At 38.0% G+C, this 24,472-nt stretch overlaps 1 protein-coding gene across 2 annotated transcripts in view; it reads left to right on the plus strand.

Annotated features, from left to right (window-relative positions):
* Positions 1-24,472, plus strand: part of PPP2R2A (protein phosphatase 2 regulatory subunit Balpha) — an 83,101-nt gene that overhangs the window by 22,837 nt on the left and 35,792 nt on the right. Inside the window, exon 2 of one of the 2 annotated variants that reach the window (XM_088020998.1) lies at positions 12,456-12,594. The exons of the other annotated variant lie outside the window; for it this stretch is intronic. Within the exon in view, the coding sequence (XP_087877124.1) occupies positions 12,579-12,594 (16 nt within the window). The 5' untranslated portion in view covers positions 12,456-12,578. The remainder of the gene's footprint in view (positions 1-12,455; positions 12,595-24,472) is intronic. 2 annotated transcript variants of the gene reach the window in all.

Genomic DNA, 24,472 nt, shown 5'->3' on the forward strand with positions numbered 1-24,472 from the left:
GACTGACATCTATGTTCAGCCCACAGCAGGGAGACAAGCAAGGAGGACAAGTAGCTTCTTATTAAGGATGTGACATGGAAATTTTACACTCATATCCCATTGTTCAGAATTTGGTCACATGGCCTTAGGAGAGCCCAAGAAATGTAACCTCTAATTTCCTTTAAAACTGTGGTTTTGCTGGGGAGGAAAGGGGTACCAGGGTACCTTTTTTTATTAAGAGGAGAAAAGGGAGACATGGCCATTTGCAGGGACAGTTAGTCTTTGCTATAGCTAGTAATTTTTAGAACTTTTACTCAGGCCTTTGATCCTTAGTGCATTGCTGTTTCCTTCCTCCCTCATCTATACCTAACATAAGGTATTTTCTTCAGGAAATTAAAAAATAAAAATATTACTGCAACTTTCATTGTGAGATAAAATGTTGGTTAATACAGAATGGGGTAGGTTCTAGAGTAGTAACAGAATAATAACAGTTAAAGTCTTCAACTTTGCTTTGGTTGTGTCTTGTTTGATGGGGGATGGAATAGGCTTACATCTCCTTTTTGAAAGGCAAGAATCTTTCCCCAATTACCAGTGCCCTTATATATAGCCTAGTTAGAGTAGGGGAGATTTTCTCTCTCAATGATGGTTTGGGAGAAACATGCCAGCTTAGATCTTGGTTTTCCTGCTGGTTAGGTGGGAAAAGTCGTCTGACATTTTTTTTTTCCTCTCTCATTGTAGGTGTATTCATGGTTTTAGGACCAAGCTAAATATGAAATCAGGTCAGACAGATAATACTAGATCTATACAATGAAATAATAAAGAGCTCTTTGCTGGGGGGAGAAGCCAGGGGAGGGGGGTGGTTCCATGACAGGCTTTGAAGGCTTTAAAAAGAAACCCAAGGAAGAGAGAGCTGCCTTTTTTTTTTTTTTTTAAGATGTATTTATTGGGGCGCCTGGGTGGCTCAGTTAGGTTGGGCATCTGCCTTTGGCTCAGGTCATGATCCCAGGGTCCTGGAATGGAGTCCTGCATCAGCTTCCCTGCTCAGAGGGGAGTCAGCTTCTCCCTCTACTCCTCCCCCCCGCGTCGTGATTGCACTCTCTCAAATAAATTTTAAAAATCTTGTTAAAAAAATAAAGATGTATTTATTTAATTTAGAGAGGGAGAGATCACGTGCACGGGTGGGGAGGGAAAGGGAGAAAGAGTCAAGCAAACTCCCTGCTGATGGTTGAGCTACTCTCACCCAGAGATCATGACCTGAGCCAGAATTAAGAGTCAGACGCTTACCAACCGAGCCGCCCAGGTGCCTCATAACTGTGCTTTAATTATATTCACCAGTTATAAACATTTTGGCACATTTGCTTTCTCTCTCCTCTTATACTTACACCTGCACTTCTGTTCCCAAATCTTTTGAAAATATGTTGGAAACAGCATATGCTTTATCCCTAAATAACTTAGCATTAATCTCTTAAGTATTCTCTTACACAAACACAATAACATTATCATACCCGAGAAATTTCACATTAATTCAGAAATGTTCTCTGTTGCACAGTTCATATTTAAACTTCCCCAAGTGGCTCAAAAACTACCCTTAAAGTTTTTTTTTTTCCAATCCAGGATTCAGTCAAAACATTCTATTAATTTTGAAGAGTCAAAGCTTGTTATCTAAAATATCATACTTTCTGGATTTCACCAACTGTTTCCTCATAATAAAATCCAGGTTAAACATTTTTAGCAAAACATAATGCATACTTCCTGGTGCATCAAATTATGTAAATTTGTCCCATTATTGATGAGTCTTAGTTTGATCACTTATGTGCCACATCTCTCAAGAAACTTTTTTCATCTTTGTAATTAATAAGCATTCACTAATGGTCCTTGCCTGAGGCAGTTCGTTATTGCATGGGTGGATGCAGAATGGTGATTTCCTAATCTTCCAACTCTTCCTCTCCTTTATGGTATCATTGTGGACTCCTAGGTTACTCTGTGTGTTAATCTATTAATGTCACCCAGTCTGTAAATGCCACTGTTCCTTCTGTTGCTCAGATTGTCCTAAATTTGATCTGTGAGAGACACCCATCAAGTCCTTCCTTTGCCCCGTTTACATGTCTCAGTCAGTCTTCGATCACTCCCTATTTTTCTGACAAGAGGTGTTTCAGATTGTAATTTTTCTGCCCAAGACTTGGAATCATAAGAAGTCTTGGGTTCTTTTAGTAGGGATTGGTGTTTAGAAACCATTTTGTGTGCAAAGTGTGTTTCTAACTACTGGAATGTCATTTTGTTTTCCTAGACAGAGCTATGAAATTAAAAGGATTTTGCCGTTTTGTTTTTAATTTATGAGTTCATACAGGATGAACTACAGTACTTTGTTTCTTCAAAAGATAAGTTGCAAGAAAAAATAGAAGGGGAACCTATAGGTGAGAAAAAAACTTAAAAAATATATCAGTCAATTGTAGATGGAAAATCTTATTGGATTGTAATTCAGACAGCTAAAAATTTTTTTTTTACATAAGAATTAGAAATTTGAATGTATGCAGTATACTGGATATTTGATATTAAGGAAGTACTATGTTTTGTTTTCCCAGGTGTAATGGTGTTTGGTTATTTTAAAAATGGTACTGTCTTGTAAAGATACCTTTGAAAATTTTATGGGTGAAATAATTAGGTATCTGGGATATGCACAAAATAATATGGGATGGTTTTATGGATGAAACAAGAGTGGCCGGGAGTTTTCTCTTCTACCTGCTTTCGTATGTAATTAAAATAATTTGTGATGAAATTTGTAACATATTAGTTTGTACTGATCTGCCAATTTCGATTCACTACCACAGAGTTATTTTTTTACCTTCCCCACTCTGTATTTGTATCTTTTTTCTCTTAGAGTAGAAACCTCGGTTCCCAAATCTGTAGCTATCTTTTGTCCAAATATGAGGATGAAAAGAACCTGGATCTTTGATGAAATAAGCCATTGCATTAAGTAACCCTGCATTTAATTGCCCTATCTTGGGATTTCTTATGGGAGATAACATAATTTTTTATTGTGATAAAATATACATAAGATTTACTTTTGTAACCATCTTTCAGTGTACAGTTTATTGGATTAAGTATGTGCACATTGTGCAAACCACCGCTGCCATCCATCCCCCCAAACTTTTTATCTTACAAACAGAAACTTCATACCCATTTAACAGTAACTTCCCATTTTCCCCTTGCCCAGCTCCAGGCAACTCCCAGTCTAGTTTCTGTCTCTTTGAATTTGACTGCTTTAGGTACCTCATAAAAGTGCAGTTATATATTTGTCCTCTTGTAGACTGGCTTATTTTACATAGCATAATGTCCTTGTCTGAGTCTGTTCAGGCTGCCGTAACAGTATTTCTCACAGTTGTGGAAAACCCCCATTCAAGGCGCCGGCAGAATGTGTATCTGAAGATTGTGTATCTGACCGGAGCTGGCTTCTCACTGCATCCTCACATGGCAGAAGAGGTGAGAGAGGTCTTTGGGATCTTTTCTAGAATGGCACTAAACCCATTCCTGAGGGCTCTACCCTCATGACCTAATTGCCTCCCAGAGGCCCCACATCCTCATATCACACTGAGGGTTAGGATTTCAGCGTGAATTTGGGGCTTATTTCATCAGAGATCCAAGTTATTTTCACCTTCATATTCTGTCAAAAGTTAGCTACAGATTTGGGAAGTGAGGTTCTCACTGTAAGAGAAAAAAGATACAAATATAGAATGGGGAAGGTGAAAAAAGAACATTCAGTCCATAACAGTGCTCAGAGCTTATCCATGTTACAGAATGTGTCCATTTCCTTCCTCCATTGTATTTAATACCACTTTGTTTATCCATTCATCTGTTGATCCATGGATTGTTTTCACCTTTTGGCTGTCATGAATAATGCTGCTATTAACGTGGTGTTCCAATATCTGTTCAAGTCCTTGCTTTGAATTCATTTGGGTATATATCCAGAATTGTAATTGCTGAATCATAAGATGATTCTATGTTTAACTTTCTGAGAAACCACCATATTGTTCCACAGTAGCTGCTCCATTTTATTTTACCTTTCACCAGCAGTGTACATGGGTTTTAATTTCCTCACATCCTCAACATTATTTTCTGTTTTTGTTTTTGATAATAGTCATGCTAATGGCTGTGAAGTGGTGTTTCAGTGTGGTTTTGATTTATATTTCCTTGATGACTGGTTATGTTACAAAGCTTACGTATTTTTGTGTATCTTCCTTAAGAGAAATGTATTTTCAAGTCTTTTGCCTGTTTTTAAATTGGTTTGATTTTTTTTTTTTATTGTTGAGTTGTAGGAGTTCTTTATATAGTCTGGATATAATTCCTTATCAGATATATGATTTGCACATATTTTAACTCATTCCATGAGTTGTCTTTTTACTTTTGTCCTTTGATGCACAAAGAGGTTTTAATTTTGATGGTGTTCAATTTATCTGTTTTTTTCTTTGGCCTCTTTTTCTTAGCATCCTAGCCAGGAAATCATTGCCAAATCTAATGGCATGAGCCCTCTTCCCTATTTTCTTATAAAAGTTTTAGGCCTTATGTTTAGGTCTGTGATCCATTTTAAGTTTTTTTTTTTTTAATTTTTTTTAAGATTTTATTTATTTATTTGAGCGAGAGATTGAGATAGAGAGCATGAGAGGGGGGAGGGTCCGAGGGAGAAGCAGACTCCCTGCTGATCAGGGAGTCGGATGCGGGACTCCATCCCGGGACTCCAGGATCATGACCTGAGCCGAAGGCAGTTGCTTAACCAACTGAGCCACTCAGGCGCCCTTTTTGTAGGTAGTGTAAGGTAAGGGTGCAACTTCATTCTTCTGCATGTGGATATCCAGTTTCCCTAGCACCATGTGTTGAAAAGACGTCAAAAAGCATTTGACCATATGTGTGGTCACATGAGACCACAGGCGGGATAGAGTAGTGTTTATCTCTCTGGTCGCTATTTCCATTGGTCTGTGTGTCTGTGTTTATGTCAGTATCACACCATTTTGATGATTGTAGCTTTGTAGTATTTGAAATAGGGAAGTGTGAAACGTCCAACTTTGTTTTTTGATGTCCCCCCCCCCCAATTGTTTTGGCTGTTCAGGTCACTTCAGATTCCATATGAAAGGGTAGATTTTTCTATTTCTGCAAAAAATGCCATCAGGATATCAGGATATTGATGGGGATTGCATTAAATCTGTGGGTCACTTTGGGTAGTGTTGACATGTTAACAGTATTAAATCTTCCAGTTTATGAACAAAGGATGTCTTTCCATTTTTTAAATTTCTTTTCGCAATGTTCTGTAGTTTTCAGTGTGTCTTTCACCTTGATTAAGTTTATTCTTAAATATTTTATTCTTTTTGATGTTTCGTAAAATGAATTGTTTACATGATTTTCATTTTGGTATTGTTCATTGCTAATGTTTAGAAGCACCGCTGATTTTTGTGTGTGGATTTTGTGTCTTCCAACTTCATTTGAGATAACAGGTAATTTTATTCCTTAAGTAAAGTGCTAAAATGTTTGAAAATCCCTTTTCTTTGACTAAGAACATATCACCTAGAAATCTCATGAGAGCTCAGATACAGGGTTTATCCCTCAGGCACTCTGCCTTACATGTCTGTGCAGGTTGGCTGCTTCTGTAGGATAGGTCCCTTGGAGCAGTATGTTATTTGTGCTTAATGTTGTTTGTGTTAAGTCCCTTCTTAATTCCGTTTCCTACATATTCATCAGTGGAGGACAAGAAACCTGAATTCTGCTTATCCCAGAGAGTATACACTCTGTACCAGATATCATCACATGAGAAAAATCTGTTGACATCTGATATAGTTTTTGTTGATTCCCCTCCTGCCCTGTTTATTAGTATTCTAAGAAAATAGGGCAGATGAATTATCTTAAGGGGAATGAGGGTGGGATAGAGAAGTAATACAGTGTAGGAAAAATTTTTTTCTCTGTTAAACCAAAAACGGATATTTTGTTTTTTTTTTTCCAAAAAGGATATTTTGGTTTGTGAGTTACAGTGCTGTTGGTATTCTGACTTAAGATTTGTCTTTGATTAAATGTTAGGTTCTTTTCACAGTGCTAGGTACCTACTGCTGGGCACATCGTTGTAGGGGCTTCCTTACAACCATGTGTGACTAGTTCATGCTGCTGAACAGCTGCGTGTCTGATTCCTTTTAGGATTATAAGTATATTGTTAAAGTGTTTCTATGCTAAGTTTGGTAACATTGCATTTTTTGGAAATCATCAAAATTTAGTTACTTAAATTCCCGTAGTAGAATGTATCCTGGGGATTGATGTTGTAGATTAAAACATCTTTGTTTTACCCAACAATAGAAATGAATTCATGGGTAGGAAAACCAACAGGCATTTCCTGTCATATTTATCAAAACAGAGTGTTTTAAAGAATGTGTAAAGTGCTTTACTTAAACAAATCGCTGTGTTGACTTCCGGTGGAAGATGATGATCTAAGCCCATATGTTAAAACAAATAGACAAACATACACTGAAATGACCAACAAGATAATGGGAGAGTTCGGTCTCCGTGGAAACCTTGGAAGGGTGCCATAACTAAACTAAAAAGAATTTTGGCAGGAAAAGGTACAAATGAGAAATGTAGTGAGGGAAGTTCTCTCTGGTTAACTTAGTGGTTGAGAAGCCCTCCAAGAGTGTGGCTAAAGACCTATTTTGAGGGGTTCCTGGGTGGCTCAGTCGTTAAGCGTCTGCCTTTGGCTCAGATCACCATCCCAGGGTCCTGGGATTGAGCCCCGCATCGGGCTCCCTGCTCGGCGGGAAGCCTGCTTCTCCCTCTCCCATTCCCCCTGCTTGTGTTCCCTCTCTCACTGTGTCTCTCTCTGTCAAGTAAATAAATAAAATCTTAAAAAAAAAAAAGACCTATTTTGAGCTAGAATTTAAGGGTTGTCCATGGGGTAGGTGGTTGGTATGATATTTTGTACTTTGAAGCAAGGATTGGAAACTAAATGACTCAGAATGGTTATTACCAAGGGCATATGATCAGTGAAGAGCAGCTAGCTACCCATGGTTGCAGGAAGAGAGACTAACCATGAAGCACAAAGTTGAAAGTTCCTGCTCTGAAAGCTGCCTTCGGTCTGCACTGCCGCTACTTGACGACTATAGATTGTTGAGTCCTTCTGGTGACCAAGGAAGTGTGGCAGGCAGCCTCTAAGACAGCCCCCAGTAATCCCTGCCTGCTGATATTCATGTCTTGTATCTGATTCCCCTCCCCTTGAGTGTGGCTGGACCTGGTGACTTGCTTCTCCAAGTGTGACAAAAGTGAATGGGTTAACGGCAAAACTTTTCAGGTTAGGTTACAAAAAGGCTTTGGCTGGCTTTCATGGTGGGCTGTCCTCTCTCATTTGCTCTGAGAGAAACAATCTCCCATTTTGTGAATTTCTCTGTGGAGCTCATGAGGCAAGGACCTGGTGTTTCTGGCCAACAGCCAGTGAGGACCTGATGCCTGCCAGCAGTCATGTGTATGAGCTTGGACTGCAAGCAGATCCTGCCACCATTAAGTTTTGAGATGACAGAGACCCTGGCTGACACACGGACTGCAGCCTTGTGAAAGACCCTGAGCTGGATGCCTCCAGCTAAGCCACACTCAGGTTCCTTATCCACAAAAACAGAAAAATACATGTTTGTTGTTTTAAGCTGCTAAATTTGAGATAATTTGTTAGGCAGCAATTGAGAACTAAGACAGGAAATAACAATGTGAACACATACCCCCCCCCCAAGTTTTGAACTTGGTTGTGAATGCTTTCTGATTGAACCTAACACAATTCCCAGATGTTATATAAACATAGGTCTTTCTCTTTAAATTGAATATACAGAAAGCTAGACACAGATTCAGTAGTCTAAAAGAAGATGACCATTATGAGCAAGTGATAGGCTATGATACAGACTTATTGCAAGAAATGAGAGAAAGTGTGGTTTAAAGAACTAATTGGTATTCTCAAAGAGACTCATGAACATTTGAAGAAAAAGAATCAGAGAGCAGGAAGGAGTTCTTAAGTGAAATTTGTGATTCTTAACTGTTGGCTTTTTGGAGAGGTAGCAGAGGGCTTTAGAAATAGTCCCATAATTCAGAGGAAAAACTGAGATGGAAACTATAGGCCCAAGTATAAGAAACAAAAAAGAATAGACCCACTGTATAATAAAGGTTCAGAGTGCGAGATCAGAGCAAACATATAAAAGATAAAGTCAGAGAAACAGTAAAAATTATCTTGACCTAGAGAGAACAGATCACAAGGGCTCAGAGAATACGTAGCTAACATTTATTGAACAGTTATTATGTGCCAAGCATTGTTCACCTTGAAACTCATTTGAAATTCTCTACAACTCCCATATGTGGTAGGGTCTGTTAATGTTATTCTTCTACGGATAACTAAAGTGCATACCAAGCAAAATAAATGAGATCCATACCTAGGAATAGCTCAGTGGATTTTAAAATTTTAAGATATAGAAATAGTTAGTACAAGTACCCAGACAAGAAACAGGTTATCTGAAAAGGAAGGTGTATCAGATAGGCATTTCATTTGTTTTCTGTATGCTAGAACTGTATTTTTAACAATGTAGCTATTAAATTTAAGTTAGTTAAAAATATGGTAAATTCATTTCCTCAGTTTAAGTGCTCAATGAATAACTATGTGTGGCTAGTGGCCGCCATGTTGGACGGTGCAGAATAGAATATTTCTGTTACAGTAGAAAGTTTTGTTGGGATAGCACCATGCTAAAAGATAGTGGAGTGGCATTTAGAAAACCCCGAGGAAAAAGCTATTATAACCTAAGAATCTTAAATTGGTGAAACTAGCCTTCACATAGGCTGGATAACAGTATGGCAGTTTTCAGGTTTGTGATGACTGAAAGTATGTCACTCAAGTACTTTTCTTGAAAAAACCCTACTCAGTATATCCAGGCAACTGGGAAGTCAGCAACTCAGAAGCATGATGCATCAGCTTCAGAGTCCTGTTTGTTTAACCCTCTGTTTCTCAGAATCACCTAAGATCTATAAAAGGGAAAATCTTCATTGATGGCAAATCTAAAGAGAATATCCTTCATATACCAGATTTCAGGCTGTCAGAGCAGTGATTTCAACCTACAACAGCTTAACTCCAGAGCTCTTTCTCCCTCTGACAGTTGTTAAATAAAGCCACAGAAAACAGGTTGTATTTTAAGGACACTTAATCCACTGAAACCACTTTTGTTGAAATCACACAGAATATCTTTGTGCCACCAAATCCAAGCTTACTTCTCAGCCCTCATTTTGTTTGATCTCTGTGCACTTTTGGGGCACAGTACATCACTGTCTCCTTTTAGAAACATTTCACCTGGCTTCCAGAAAAACTGTTCCTACCTTACCAGTAGTTCCCTGTGCAGTCTCCTTTACCAGCTGGCTCCTCCTCCTCAGTGCTAAATGTGGGAGAGCTTCAAGGCTCAAGGCGTCAGGCCAGACCTCTTGTTTTCTGTAATCACTCACTAAGAAATCACATTTAGTGTTAAATGCCTTCTGTTAGCTAATGATAACCTTAATTTATATCTCCTCTTCCTTCCCTAAACTGTCAAATCTATCTAGCTGCCTATACGACATTTCAACTTACATGTGTGGTTGAAATCAATATCCAAAGATGTGAAAATGAAATTCTTGGCTCCTCTTTTTTTTTTTTTTTTAATAAGATTTATTTATTTATTTAGAGAGAGCACAGGAGCAGGCATGGGGAGGGGCAGAGGGAGAAGGAGAGAGAAACCCCAGCATACTCCTTGATGAGCTAAAGCCTGATATGGGGCTTGATCGCAAGACCTGAAAGCATGATGACTTGAGCTGAAACCAAGAGTCAGACGTCTGCCCAGCCGACTGCACCACCCAGGGGCCCCTTGGCTCCTTTCTTACCCTAAACCTGCTCCTTCCTGGTGTGTCTTTTTCCTCAGTAAATGGAACTGCCTTTCCTCCATTGGGCTTGGTTCTAAAACCTTGGATATATCCTTTGACACCTCTATCCACCAGCCTAAATCTGGTAGTGCTATTTTCAGAACATATTCTGAGTTTATCCATCTCTCTGTGGCTGCCCCTGAGTTCAGACCATCATCATCTTTGCCTATGCTACTGCAGTAATTCAGGAACTAGTCTCCTTTTTTTCCATTTCCAGTTTTGCCTGTATTCACACAACAGATAATCACTTTAAAACAAGGTAGAAGTCCTGCAATGGCTTCTTACCACTCTTCAAACAAATCCACAGTCCTTCTACCATGGCCTACAAAACTGTATATGGTCAGACCTCTCTGCTAAATGAGCCATCTCCTCTACCACCTTACTCTGTATTAGTGTTATCAAATTTAGCAAACTCATTTCTACTTAGGCTGCCTGCTTGGAATATTTTCCTTTACAAATTTGGATGACTAATTCTCTCTTCATTTTTGTCTCTGCTTAAGTCACATCCTCAGAGAGGCTTTTCTCTCACTACCTGAAATAATGCCCCACCGCCATTACTTATATTCTCTTTTTGGTCTTCCTATTTTTATAGTACTTAACACTACTTGAAACGTTTTATATTTGTTTATAATATGCCCCCAACACTAGAATGTATGTTCCATGAAGGCAGGGAGTTTTTTGTCTGTCTTATTTAACTCCTGTATCCCTAGCAGCTAGAAATGCTAGCATGACCCAGAGTATCTAGCATGTAATAGATGCTCATTAAAATATTGTTGAAGGGATGACTTTCCTAAAAATGAGCAAAACCACAGAAGTGTATGAGATTTAAAAAAAAATAATACCAGCTTCCAGAATTAGAGGAATAAACGTTTAGTTCAAGTAAGTGGAGAAAACCTTTAATGTTTAATTCTCTTTTAATGAGATTCATGAAAGAAATTGCATGTTTGAAAACGGAATTGTGAAAATTTCAAATCAGTGGATAAGCATGATTACAAATATTTAAAAAGTATGGTGGAGACAATGAAATGCAGTGTAAATAACAGTTGAAAAGAAGGTCAGGAGTATCACCTTGAGCAAACTAACCTGCCAGAGCTGAGAAAAAGGATAAAAGGGAAACGGGTGAAAATAATTTTCTGACCTAAATTTCCTTTTTTGTCATAGAATGTGACGTATTCCTTTTGGTCGAGCATTTTGGTACCTTGTCATTCATGATGTAATCTTCTGTATTATTTAGCCAATGGAGGTTAAGTTTTTTCTTTAAAGCAAAGTTGTGTCTGCCATTTAGTTGCTGTTAATGCTTATTATAAGACAAATAACAATCTATTAATGGTATTAAGTACATTCAACCACCATGAGAAACTGGACATTATTATTCTTGCTTTCATCTTTAGCTCTCCACACCTTATCAGTGGTCAAGTCTTGCATTATATACTTCATAGATGTATCTTATTTTTTATTTATTTTTTAAAGATTTTATTTATTTGACAGAGAGAGCGAGAGCAGGAACACAAGGGGAGTGGGAGAGGGAGAAGCAGGTTTCCCGCTGAGCAGGGAGCCCGATGCGGGACTCATCCCATCATGACCTGAGCCGAAGGCGATGCTTAATGACTGAACCACCCAGGCGCCCCTCATAGATGTATTTTAAAATCTCTGTACTTCTGTCCCCTCTTTTTGCCTCTGTGGTTTAGTTAATAAAATAGTTAATAAGACCAATTTTATAGGTTTGTTGTGAGGGTTAAATACCTAACATACCGTAAGTGCATTTTAAATGTTTGCTACTTATGCTAATATTGTTACTATAGGATACTGGCTCAGATCACTATCATTGCTTACCAGAATTTGTCTCTAGATTTCTCTCTACTTTCGCCATTCTCCCAGTTCTCTTCACTTCAGCCTGAGTAATCTAAAGGCACATCTAATTGGAGTACTTGTATTTAACACTTCGGGGTATTTAAAACTTCCCAGTGGGCTCCCTTTTATTGTTGGGGTAAAGTCTGTAAAACTTTCTGTAACATATCTTAATGAACTCTTAACTTCTTTCTGTAGACAGGCTGCTCTTTCCTACCGGGATTTGTAGGTGAGCGGTTCGGTTCATAGGTGAGCAAGTGGAATCCTGTCAAAACAAAATAGAGTTGGCTGTGATTTTGCCCGGACAGTTGGACAACAAGGGGCTTTCTGGTTCTTAAAGCATGGCCATAATAATCCTAGTTTGTAAAGATTTTAAGCAGATATTAATAACCAGATGCCAATTCTGGTTATAAAAATATCTTAAGGCATGCATAAATGTACAAGCTTTATGCAGTACTACTTTGTATAATCTCCATGGAAACTATGTGCATTATATTTTGATAAGGCAACTTAATGAGGTGATTTGCTTTGTGGAATGAATTATGAGCCAGTTACTTTAGGTTTGGAATGGTCAATTTTGAGCTCTTCGTTCTAACATTATATAACATTAATACACCAAGGCTTGTTTGTTAAGATCACACCTATAGAGTAAATGTATTAGCAACTGTTTATCTTTCTGTTCTTTATTGCAGGAGGGTATGGTTCCATTCCATTTTATCCAAACATGATATCAGATTATCCAGGAACAAGTTAAAAAGAAGGGAGACTGGTTCCAGAACACATCTCTGGAAATTACCCTATGGACCCTGACTCTCATGGCAACATTACAATGTAGGTTCTGTATGAGCATCAATAGCCAGTGGTCTTTGTTGAGCCTATCACATAACATGTTCCTGTTCACTGAGTCAGAGGTTGAAAAAGGTTATTATAAAGCCTTTTAGCAGTTACTTTATTATTGGAAATCATGGTTTAATCAAAGTGATATTTTGGTCCAGAGACCTAGGAGTACAGAACCTTACCCACGACCAGTCCTGCTTCAGCCTGAGGCTTCGTGAGTGTACAGACGGTTGCTGACTTAATGATGGTTTGACTTAAGATTTTTCAACTTTATGGTGGTACGAAAGCTGTATGCATTCAGTAGACGTTGTACTTTGAATTTTTATCTTTTCCTTTGCTAGCGATACACAGTATGATATTCACTCCCAGTTGGCCATGTGACCACAAGGGTAAACAGCCAATACACTTAACAATGAATCTGTAAAAAAAAAAAAAAAAAAGAATCTGTACCCATACAACCATTTATTTTTCACTGTCAGGATAGTTATTCGATAACTTAAATGAGCTATTCAACACTTCATTATCAAACAGGCTTTGTATTAGATAATTTTGCCAACTGTAGGCTAATGTAAGTGTTCTGAGCACATTTAAGGTAGGTGGGGCTGAGCTATGATGTTGGGTAGGTTAGGTGCATTTAAATGCATTTGAACTTAACGATATTTTCAATTTACGATAGGTTTATTGGGCTGTAACCCCATCTTAAGTCAAAAGTATCTGTATGTGCAAAGCAGCAGCAAAGCGGGGCCGCTTTAACACTTTGTTAGTAGTTTGGGAGTTAGCCTCATAGCCTCAGGCTCCAGGGAGCTTTGTTGGACCATTTGGAGAACTTGACCTAAGCCAGGTTGGTCTCAGTAGCCTAGAAACAGATAGGGTAAATGCTTGTTTCTTTGTACAGCAAAGCCCAGCTAACATCTTCTGCTTACCAATGTGCCTACTATGTGCCACATTCAATGCTCATTTCTTTACATTTATTGCTTGGTTAGCCCTCAAAGCAACTCTGTGAGATAGGTAAAGATGAGGAAACTGAGTCTTTAAAAGCCTTAGTTACTTCCTCAGGTTCATATAGGCAAGTGAAGTGAAGAAATGTCCAGTCTGACTTCTCATCATTCCTCTACAAGTTTCTTACAGGTGTGCTAAGATAATGATCCCTTTTTCCTGGGGATACCTGCTGGGCTGGATAGAGGGCTTACTTAGCTGACTAGAGTTTCTGACTGAACAGACGTGAACAGCCTAATCTTTTATACTAGTGTGCCATACAAATACTATATTCTGTGTATGCCCTGACATGAGGAAGATAGAGACACGCTGGCCTGCTTCACTGAAAGTAACAAGAGTCAGCAAGAAGAAAGCATTTGCCCCCACTTCTTACAGCCATCCTCCAGTCAGCCTCTCTGGCTATAGTAACATGCCCTAGACAGTGCCAAGTGGGAAAGAGAGGAGAGTCTGGAAGGGAAACAGAAAGAAATGGTTGGAGCCCACTCCCCCAGGAGCCGGTGAGTGGGTCAAACCTTATTTACTTAACAGGAGCAAGAGACTGCTAAAGGGATGGCACACACTCAGCTTGCTTTTTAAGCCATAATAAAATGTTCTTAAATCTTGAATATACCACATTTCTGGGAGGAGCAGACTGACCTTTGAGAAAAGGTAACAAAAACTTTGAGCTCCCTCTAGAGGTCAACAGTGACAAAGGAGCATCATAATGGGAAATAACTGAACCTGAGGCTAGCCTACAAGAAAGAAGCTAGCAAGAAACTAGCGTTTTATAGATGCATTATCCAGAAAAATATTTTCTTACTTTGGGAAGTAATTAGTTACCTTTGAGAAGAAATTTGGGTTAATCATACTCTAATTAGCTATGTGGGGTCAATCCTAAATTCAGTGTTTGCTGTATTAGGGTATGTTGAACTAATAAAGGGGAAAAGATCATGAAGATAGATTGTGTTCAAACAAAATAGCATGCTTCTTAATGGGAGCTCTGAGTGTTGAAGCAAACCAGATCAAAATGAGAATGAATTTCTGTGCTATCAGAACGTTCTGACAGCAGGCCTTTGACTTCAGCAGAGCTAAAGGTGATCAGTATACACTCTGTGTTCTGACCCCCCACCTCCCCAGCTTCTGAAAAGAGAACAATGAGTACAGATCAATATGCAGAAGTCCAAATTGCAGGCATGTTAAAACTTCTAAGAAAGCTAACATACAATTTAAGTTTTAGAACCTCAGCTGATCAAATGAAAAATCTATTTCAGGACAGAAATCTTAGTCCTGGTCGGATACTCCACGGATGAGAATTTAGTTACGTTGCTGACATTTACAGTATTTACTCCTTTTGTTCTCAGTATGGTTTATTCTTCTCTTCAGAACTCCTACATAGTTAGTATGTAACTATAGAATGAAAAAGAAGTCATGTTTAATTTGGTAATATTAAGGATATATGAAAGTTACACATTTTCTAAAAGTTTCTGAAGTGCTCAGAAAAAACCAGAAGGATGGGAGCATCCCACAGAGGGATGCAGGAGCCAACCTGAAAGAGCTCTGAATGACCAAATCTGGAATAATTTGCACAACAAAATAAATGACATAGTAAGATTATAACCCAAAGTATGAAATAAATAGAGTTCATATAGATAAATAACCGAATAAATAAGTGGGGGAGGGGAGACACATGTCCCCAACAGAAGAATTTCAAGTAATTTATGTAGATACTCCTCCTCAAAGGGGTGGAGCTTAACACCCCCAATCCTTAAATGTGGGCTGCACTTAATGACTTCCTACCTCATGGGGGGAGGGGATGACTTTATAGTGGAGAAACCTGGCAAACATCAATAAGTAATATTGTTAAAATGTACCCTGGCCTGACATGATAAGAATGACATTTTACCTCTGTGATCTTCGTGCCAGTGAGCTATAATAGCAAGTGTGGCCTTGAGAAAAACAGTCTCAAATTTAGGGACATACTGTAAAGTACCTGGCCAGTACTCTTCAGAACTGTCAAGGTCATCCAAAACAAGAGAAGTCTGAGAAACTGTCACAGACCAGAGGAAGCTAGAGACAAGAGGACTAAATGTAATGTGGGATCCTGGATGGGATCCTGGAACTGATAAAGGACACTGAAGAAAAATGAGTGAAAGCTGAATGAAGTGTGGAGTTTAGTTAATATTCCAGTGTTGGTTCTTCAGTTGTGACGGATAAACCATAGCAAATGTAAGATGCTAACAACGAAATACCTGCGTTGAAGGTGTACGGGAACTGTCTATTACTGTCTTTGTGACTCTTAATGTAAATCTAAAATTATGGTAAAATTAATTATGGAAAACACGTTCAGCTTAGTTAACTTTTGTGCTGTGTAGCTTTTGTTCAGTGATGTTTGAAAAATCATCCTCAGGTGTCTTGAAAAATGGGGAACTTCTCTGTTATGTGTTACATGCATTATCACTTGAGGTTAAGTAGCCTGTGACTTTTATGTGTGTGACTTTAAAAGTGAGAAAGACCCCATCTCATAAAAGGAGAGTGAGTAGTGATCGGTGACATAGAATCTCTAGTACGATGGTTTACTGCTGTAGCAGTGGCGGGAGTTGAGCAGAGCAGAATCATGCTTCAGTGCCTCAGTTCCGTTCTGATTTCACCATTGATTGGCATATAACTTACAGAAAGTAACTTGTGTTAAATCACTGTTGCTGATGAATTCCAGGTTACAAAGAAAGAAATCTGAGATCCATTTTTGTCAGAGTGCAGTCTGGACTAGTGGACTCAGATCCATGGTCATGGGTGGAGTTACGCAGCATTTGCAGATGTGTTGTCCTTTCAGGTCTTTAATTTTCCATATTCCAAGTTGCCTGATAAAAGCACATAATTTTTCTCCTGCCATTATTCTGTTTTCTTCCTCCCCTATATGTGTTAAGTATCTGAATACATGTTATATATGCTCTGTCATTGTTTCTTTGCAAATTTTGAAGTTCATAATTGACTTACTCAAGGTCAAATTATATCTTAATAGTACAGCTGAGACTACATCTCCAGGTGCCGCCGCCTTCTTGCCTAATGGTTAATGAAGGGCCAAGGGAAAAGGGTGGAAAGGGAAGAGGATTTCAAGAAAAATTAGAGCAAAATATGAAAGGATATTGGCAGAATAAGAACATCAGATGTTTCCCTTATATTCCCTAACACTTTAGATAACTGGAAGGCATTAGTGAGCATCTTTATACATTTTTTAAAATTTTTGGATTATTTTGATAGGATGACTTCTGGAACTTTGATTCCAGTCTCTTGATTCCAAGAGAATCAATGCTTTGTGGCTGTTGATTTAAATTATCAAATAGTTTTCCAGAATAACCAGATATACTCCTCTCTACAATGTAAGTAGAACAATTTATATTTTTTCCTCTAGTTTAATAGATAAAAAAATGGTGTCTTAATTAAAAATTAGTTGAATTTTGAGTGGGTATTTTCTTATATTTTACCAGTATTGCTGTTCTGTGAATTGTCTTACTATGTTGTGTTAGCTGTTTTTGGAAATACAAGTATTTTTTCCTAGTCCACTTGTCTTTAGTTATTGTGTAAAAATCACATTTTTCTTTTGTTATGTCTATATATGTTATCCCTCTGGTGTATTTCTACCCCTCCAAAACCTAATACAAATTTTTTTTTTCCTGGTGGGCCATGTACAGAAGGGCTAAGGGAATGGGGATAGGAAAGGTGATATTTCAAGCAAGGCAGACAACACACCCAAGCTAAAGAAGGAAGCATAAGAGTGGGCATAAGTATAAATGTGGAAGCTGTATGTAAAACATCAGCCTTTCTAGAGAATTTGGCCAGTGCTATGTAGAAAGGAAGATGGTATATTTAGGGCAAAGGTTCATATTGTTTTCTTAATGATATAATTCGCAAACAGTGAAAATCACCCTTTTTAGCATACAGTTCTTCCAGGTTTGCTTTAAAAAAAAAAATACAGATGGGGTGCCTGCGTGGCACAGTTGGTTGAGAATCCGACTCTTGGTTTCAGCACAGGTCATAAATCTCAGGGTGGTAAGATTGAGCCCCACGTCGGGCTCCAGGCTCAATGCGGAGTCTAACTCCCTCTGCCCCTCTGCCTTGTGCACGTGCTCTCTCAAATAAATAAAAATCTTAAAAAAAAAAAAAACAAAACCATACAGACATATAATCACTCCCAAGATGAAAAGCAGTTCCATCATTCCAAAAAGTTCACGTCCCTTTGTAGTCAATCTCCACCCAACTCCTAAGCAGACACTGATCTGTTTTCTGTCCTTCTAGTCGTGCCTTTTCCAGAATGTCAGATAAATGGAATTATATAGTATGTAACCTTTGATCTGGTTTCTTTAGCTTAGCACAGTGCATTTTGAGTTTAATCCACGTTACTGCTTTTATCAGTAGTTCCTTTTTGTTGCTGAGTGGTATTTCATTGTGTGGCTATATTGTATTCTATTTATTCCCCAATTTTGGGTTGTGTCTGGTTTTTAATGATTACAAATAAAGCTGCTAAGAACATTTGCATCCAGATTTTTATGTGACCATTGGTTTTTGTTTCACTTGGGTATCTAGTATTACAATTATCAGGTCACGTCGTGTTTTAACTTTATAAGAAACTGCCAAAACTTTTTTCCCCCAGAGTGGATGTGCCATTCCCATCAGCTATATGTTAGAGTTCCTCTTGCTCATAATTAGCACTAGGCATTGTCATCTTTTTTCTCTTTTAAATTTGAGTCATTCAGATGGTATGTAGTGGTATCTCATTACTTATTTTACCTTCTAGAGATGCATCTTTTGTCAGAGTTTTCAGGTTACCATTATGGTAATGGCTATAGATGTGTTAACCTGGTCTCCCTGTCTGAGCTCTGGAAACTAATTCCATAATGCTCTGATTGTTTTATTTATGCTGCACAAGTAGGATCAAATATGCTTTGTAATTTTTTTAAACTCAATGATAAAATGTAGACATTCTTTCTTAATACAAATAGATTTTATTTTTTTGCACTGAGAATGTAAGGTATACATGGACAAACTTTGGAGGGATATATGCTAATATAATAATAGTGGTTCTCTCAGAAGTGGGGTTAAAAGTGATGATTGTCTTCTTTTACAAAGCAGTTTGTGAGATTAAAACAAAGAGTAAAGTTATTATAATTCCATTACAGATTTTACAGAAATCATAGTGTATATAAGTACATCGTATACATATTTTATAATTTGTGCAAGTTTGCTGAAAGACTGTTTAGCTGTCACCTGTGGTTATCTCTTAGTGGTGGGATTCATGTTTTCTTATTCTTTCAGTTTTTTTTAAGTTGGTTAAAGTGATCACTGTATTGTTTTTTTACAAAAACAATTCTGTCTTAAATATTTATATACTTAGTTTTCTGTAAATGTTTTTTAAGTATTTTTATTGCAGTACTGGTTTTTATCTTTTGCCTTAGAATTGTAAGATTACCAAGTGGTTCTTAATCTTCAGCTAATTTTATTGTGGTTAGAGAATGTGGTCTTTAAATTTGTAATTAGAATTCTTTAAGGGACTGTCTGTGGCTCAGTGGATGAGTTTTTTAAAAGTTGCATAGCTCTTTGGAAGATACTAATTATTTATAATGGTATAAAACTCTCTGCAGGTGTGTATCAATTATATCTTTTCAGTGTGTATACTTTCTCCTCCTCCCCCCTTCTTCCCTGTCCCCTTTTTTAAATCTGTCAGGCATGGAGAGGCATATGTCAATCTTACGCTGTAGTTAAAATTTTTGTCAATTCCTCTATTTCTAATAACCCTGAATTATATATAGTAAAAATCTCTGGGTGTAAAGATTCATGACTGTTAACATCTCTACCACACTTTTTATGAAATATACACATTATAAACTCTTGTCCTATTGAATTCTTTTTTACTTAATTTAACCAATGATTGGAGGCATTCATTATTGGCATTTACTAGGCATTGGCCAGGTGTGTTAGCTGTTTGGTGGTTTGCAGGACAATCTTGAACAAGAAAAAATCATCCTGCTCTGCATGACTTAGAATATTCTGCCAAATTTTCATGATGCTGAAAAAAACTTATTTATTCTGAGCCTAAAATATAACTCTTTTATTTATCAAGTATTTTTTTGCATGGGTTTAATGTACGTACTGAGGTTTACTGTGTAAATCAAGGGAAGATTCTGCTTTGAAATATTAGAATTTTTTAAAAATTTATTCTAGAAAGAGTGAGCGGGGAGGAAGGGCAGAGAGAGTCCCAAGCAGCCTCCGTGCCAAGCATGGAGCCTTACGCAGGGCTCAATCCCAGGTCCCTGAGATCATGACCTGAGCCAAAACCAAGAGTTGTACACTCAACTGACTGCGCCACCCAGGCACCCCTGAAATACTAGAATTTTACAAAGGATTCTTCATGATTTTGCAAAGTCACATCACCGGTGCAGGCTATTGATGGTTTTTGAGTTACCACTATTATATACCTGCATAAGTCTGCATTTATAACTGATCTCTTGTGGCTATTCTACATATAGTGTCATCATGCTTGAAAGTTTACATACTGGTCTTTTTATATATATATATATATTTCCCACCTTTTTTTCTGGGACTGCAGTGACCCATATGGTAGATACCCGTTAGTATCCTACAAGTCAGGTCTTTGTTCTTTTTTCCTGCTTTGCTCCTGCCTTTTTTTCCCCTCCCCTATTGCTAGCCCTTCAAGTTCTTGATCTTTTCTACTGCAGTATCTCATCTGTTAATGTCATCCAGTATATTTTTCATTTTTAGGTGTTCCTTCTTTGTCTTTTATATTTCTCAACATGTTCATAATTCTATGTTCTGGGGCATATTTACAACAGCTGTTTCAAGGTTCTTGTCTGCTGGGACCTTATTAATTCCATCATTTTTGTCATTTCTGGTTCCGTTGGTTTATTTTTCTTCTGGTTATTAGTCACATAACCTACTTCTTTACATTCTGGTGATTTTGGATTGGTTGCCAAACATTGTGAATTTACATTGTTGAGTGTTGGATTTTATTCTAGCACATCGTTACTTGAAGTAAATTTGATTCTTTTAGAAAAGTTTACTTTTAGCTTTGTTAGGACAAATTCAGTCTTTAGTTCTGATTTAGTCACTACTAAGGTGATGCTCTTCTGAAGACTTTATCTGGTGCCTCATTAATTATGAGGTTTCTCTATTCCAGCTGGTAGGGATCCTTTTTTTTTTTTTAAAGATTTTATTTATTTATTTGACTGAGACACAGCAAGAGAGGGAACACAAGCAGAAGGAGTGGGAGAGGGAGAAGTAGGCTTCCTGCAGAGCAGGGCTCCATCCCAGGACCCTGGGATCCTGACCTGAGCCGAAGGCAGATGCTTAACGACTGAGCCACCCAGGCGCCCCTCAGCTGGTAGGGATCCTTAACAATTCTGAGCCCTCGTAAGCTTTTTGGTGGTTCTTTCCTAGGCCTTATGGAATGCTCAGATGGGTATTCAATTAAGGATCCTAAGTGTCCTCTCTGTAAATCCCTCCAACTTTCTTTTGATACTCTGCCACAAATTCCAGCTGATTCTGCTTTCTCTGACCCCCCCCCCCCCCGTTTCTGTCTCCACAACTAAGTGAGAGTGCTGGTCTGTATTTGAATTCTTCCCGTCTGACTACACTGTCCAAAAGTAAAGTGGGTTAAATACACGATTCCATTCTCTTGTCTAAAGGGTTCAACAGTATTTTGAAAAGTATTTTGTTCCCATTTTCTAGTCCTTCCCAGCAAGAGGATGCATCCAGATTGTCTTGTTTTCCCTCATGGCCAGAAGCAAAAGACCAATCCTAACCCTCATCCTCACCTTCACCCACATGTCAGAGCTAATAATTATTTGCTCACCTAATATATGGCAGTTATTGTTCATTACTACTATGTATATATACCATAAATTTTCCCTTGTCTGATCTTTATGCTGAGAATGTTATATTTCTGTACCCTGTTTATTATACCACTTAAGAAATAGGGAAGATAGGTAACAAGAAGGAAACATTATGTCTGGTGAAATAAAAACAGACCAATAATAATAACCATTGTCACGGTTACCACCACCAAACTACCAGTCCGCCTCCAAAAGAAAGCAGTTATTTTGCCTTCGAATGAAACCTGGCTACTGATGGTTTAGAAGGAAAGGAAAATGTTGGAAGAAATGAGTTTCATTTTATATAATACATTATAAATCCTTGGTTTTTATTAACAGTATATAAGATTTAACAATAAAGGTCAAAAACAAAAACATTAAGTTTTCTTACTAAAAACTTGATTGTGCCTTTAAGTGCTGTCTTTATGTTGCTTGGAATTCAGTCTCTGCCTAAAATTGCTCTGTGTTGACTTAGTGGGCAGGAGGGCAGTTGAAAGGGAGTCCTTTCCTTTTATTAACTAAATTAGAATGTTCTTTTTATAAGATTAACACAGGCTGTTTTTTCATTGTGAAATAACATTTTTATTGGCCGTAGGAAATACCTTATTTTTTTCTTTAAAAGAGGAAGTTTTTGTTCTTTGATTTTTGTTGTTTGTTGCTATTGGTTTGGGAGAATATGGCCCAGTTGATGGGCCATCCCTTGAGTTTAGTAGTATGTCTCATATAACAGGTTAATGTCTTTGCTTTTTAAAAGTATGTTATACTTACCTTAATCTCAAAAGTAAAGCATTCTCGAGTTTTCATTAATAGTTCATTTTAAAACTAGTATCCAGGAATCTAAATTTTCATGAAACACATATTTTCATCCTGCTGCTCCTTGGGGCAGCAGTCCATGTGTTGTAAGATAGTTGTTTTATTTTACCCATAGCTCATTGTTCAAAGGTTCAAAATTATCTTCGGTCCAGCATTCTTGGCTTTGCAATAGAAGTCAGTGTCCACCCTGTAATGTTTTAGACTTCGTCTGTTCAGTGTGGGAACCAAGTGTGGCTTGTGATGACTGTATTAAACAGTGCAGATACAGGACACTTCCATTCTAACACAGTTCTGTTGAACAGCACTGTTGTGGATTTTCTACAGTCATCACCTCTATTTTTTAAAAATGGTATGAAACATTAGAAGGATACATTTTTTTCTAGAAGTGGATTTATTACAATTTTCCAAAAACTGATACCTATATTTGGCCAACCTTGCTGGGGTATAGTGTGATATGGGAGCACGCCATGCTTCTTCCTCACCTTTTGCAGATCATGGTGCCCCTAGAAAGCAGTTATGTTCAGTATGGCACACTGAGGTAAATAGATTGTTCGTGATAGGAGGGTAACAGATTTGGGTGCTCTGCAGTATCCAGTCAAACTCATAACCCATTCCTGGCATGCCAGTATGCTGTGGCACGTGCAGTTCAAAGCTCAGTTTCATAGTGTTCTTCATAAGTGATTCCTGGATGTTTTGTGATTCTGTAAGCAGCATTTGATTTTCTTCCTTTTATTTCTCCCTTTCATATGTCATATTCTCAGTGAGACCCTGTGAGATCTTGGCATTTCACAAGTCAAAAAAACTTAAAAAGCATCATCCACAGACTTGGAATTTAATAGGTGCTTGTGTATGTTTGATGGTTCTTACGCTTGTGCAGAAGATTGAGCATCCAGAAATCATGGTAGCTCTTTTCTTTTGGGGGGAGGGGACGAAGGAACGCCATTGACACAGTGCCTATTTAAATTCCATCATATAAACCAGGAAAATAATTTACTTATCTGAAATATGGCTATATTAAATACATGAAGTATAAAAATCACAGCAAGGAGGCCACAAGTCTTATCCACCCACCCCTCCACCAAATACAGTTGCTTTACACTATTCAACTAAGCAGTGGTTTTGTTGACTATTTCTAAAGTTTTCTCTTTGTTCGTTGGCTTTTGGCAAGATGAGTAATAACAAAACAACAGTATCTTAAGAATATCTGTAAATTGAGAAAGTTGTATACCTTTCGCCCATTATTTCTCTTCCTTCCAAAAGGATTTAAGGTGGGTTGACTTCTGTAGTGTATGGTATCTTGTTCTTGCCCTTCCCTAACATTCAGCCTCTCTCGATACTTAGTCCAGTTGCTTAGTTGTTTCTAGGATTCCTCAGCCTCTCCAGTGTACCTGTTAAAATTTTGTACCCTTGCTGCAAAGGTGGTTCAGTATTAAGCATTTATAAACTTTACTCTGGAATTCTAGTTGTTGTAAAATAACCATTCCTGGGATGAGTGACCATTGTGAGAACAGATGTCTTTTTTTTTTTCAAATTTTTATTTAAATTCTAGTTAGTTAACATATGTAAGAATAGATGTCTTATTCTTGTTGCAGCTTGCACTAAAATACTGGTCTTTTTCTCTTCTTCTCTCCCTCCTCTTCCCTCTTCCCCTTCTCTCTCTTACATGCGCACAGACACAGACCCACACGCGTCTCTTTGCTTCCCCTCCCTATCACATGTTCAGTGACTGCATTAATAACTTGCTTCGTCAATCAGTACTGTCTTTAGTACCTGGGTAGGGGAGGAGGGTAGTGTAATAAAGGCTGCTTTATTACTTGATCCTTGTTCTGTCTTCTAAGAATTATATAGGTGTAGACTCCCCATCACCACCATCCCCATCCCACATCTCTCTTCAGCCCTTTTACTATAATGACCTCCTTTCTGACTTAATCATCTCTAGATTTTTTTCCTGTCCAGATCACCTAAGGAAGATCAAGACTTCTCCCCCTTTGGAAATCGAGCCCATCTTGGAGCATACCTGTCCCTCCTGCTTTTCACTACTCAGCAGGGAAGCTAGTCAGGCCTACTCATACCATCATCATTGACTTATCCCTTCTTAAGTTATAGCCATGACAGCTTATCTACTTAACAAGGAGTTGTGATTTCTTTAAGTGAATGCAACAGTTTGTACCTGGGAAAAAGATGAGATAATTTAAATACTG

Source organism: Eumetopias jubatus, unplaced genomic scaffold (assembly GCF_037043125.1).
Source record: "Eumetopias jubatus isolate StellerSeaLion01/CBP00866 unplaced genomic scaffold, mEumJub1_p1.0 scaffold_2, whole genome shotgun sequence".
In the NCBI taxonomy this organism is placed as follows: Eukaryota; Metazoa; Chordata; class Mammalia; order Carnivora; family Otariidae; genus Eumetopias; species Eumetopias jubatus.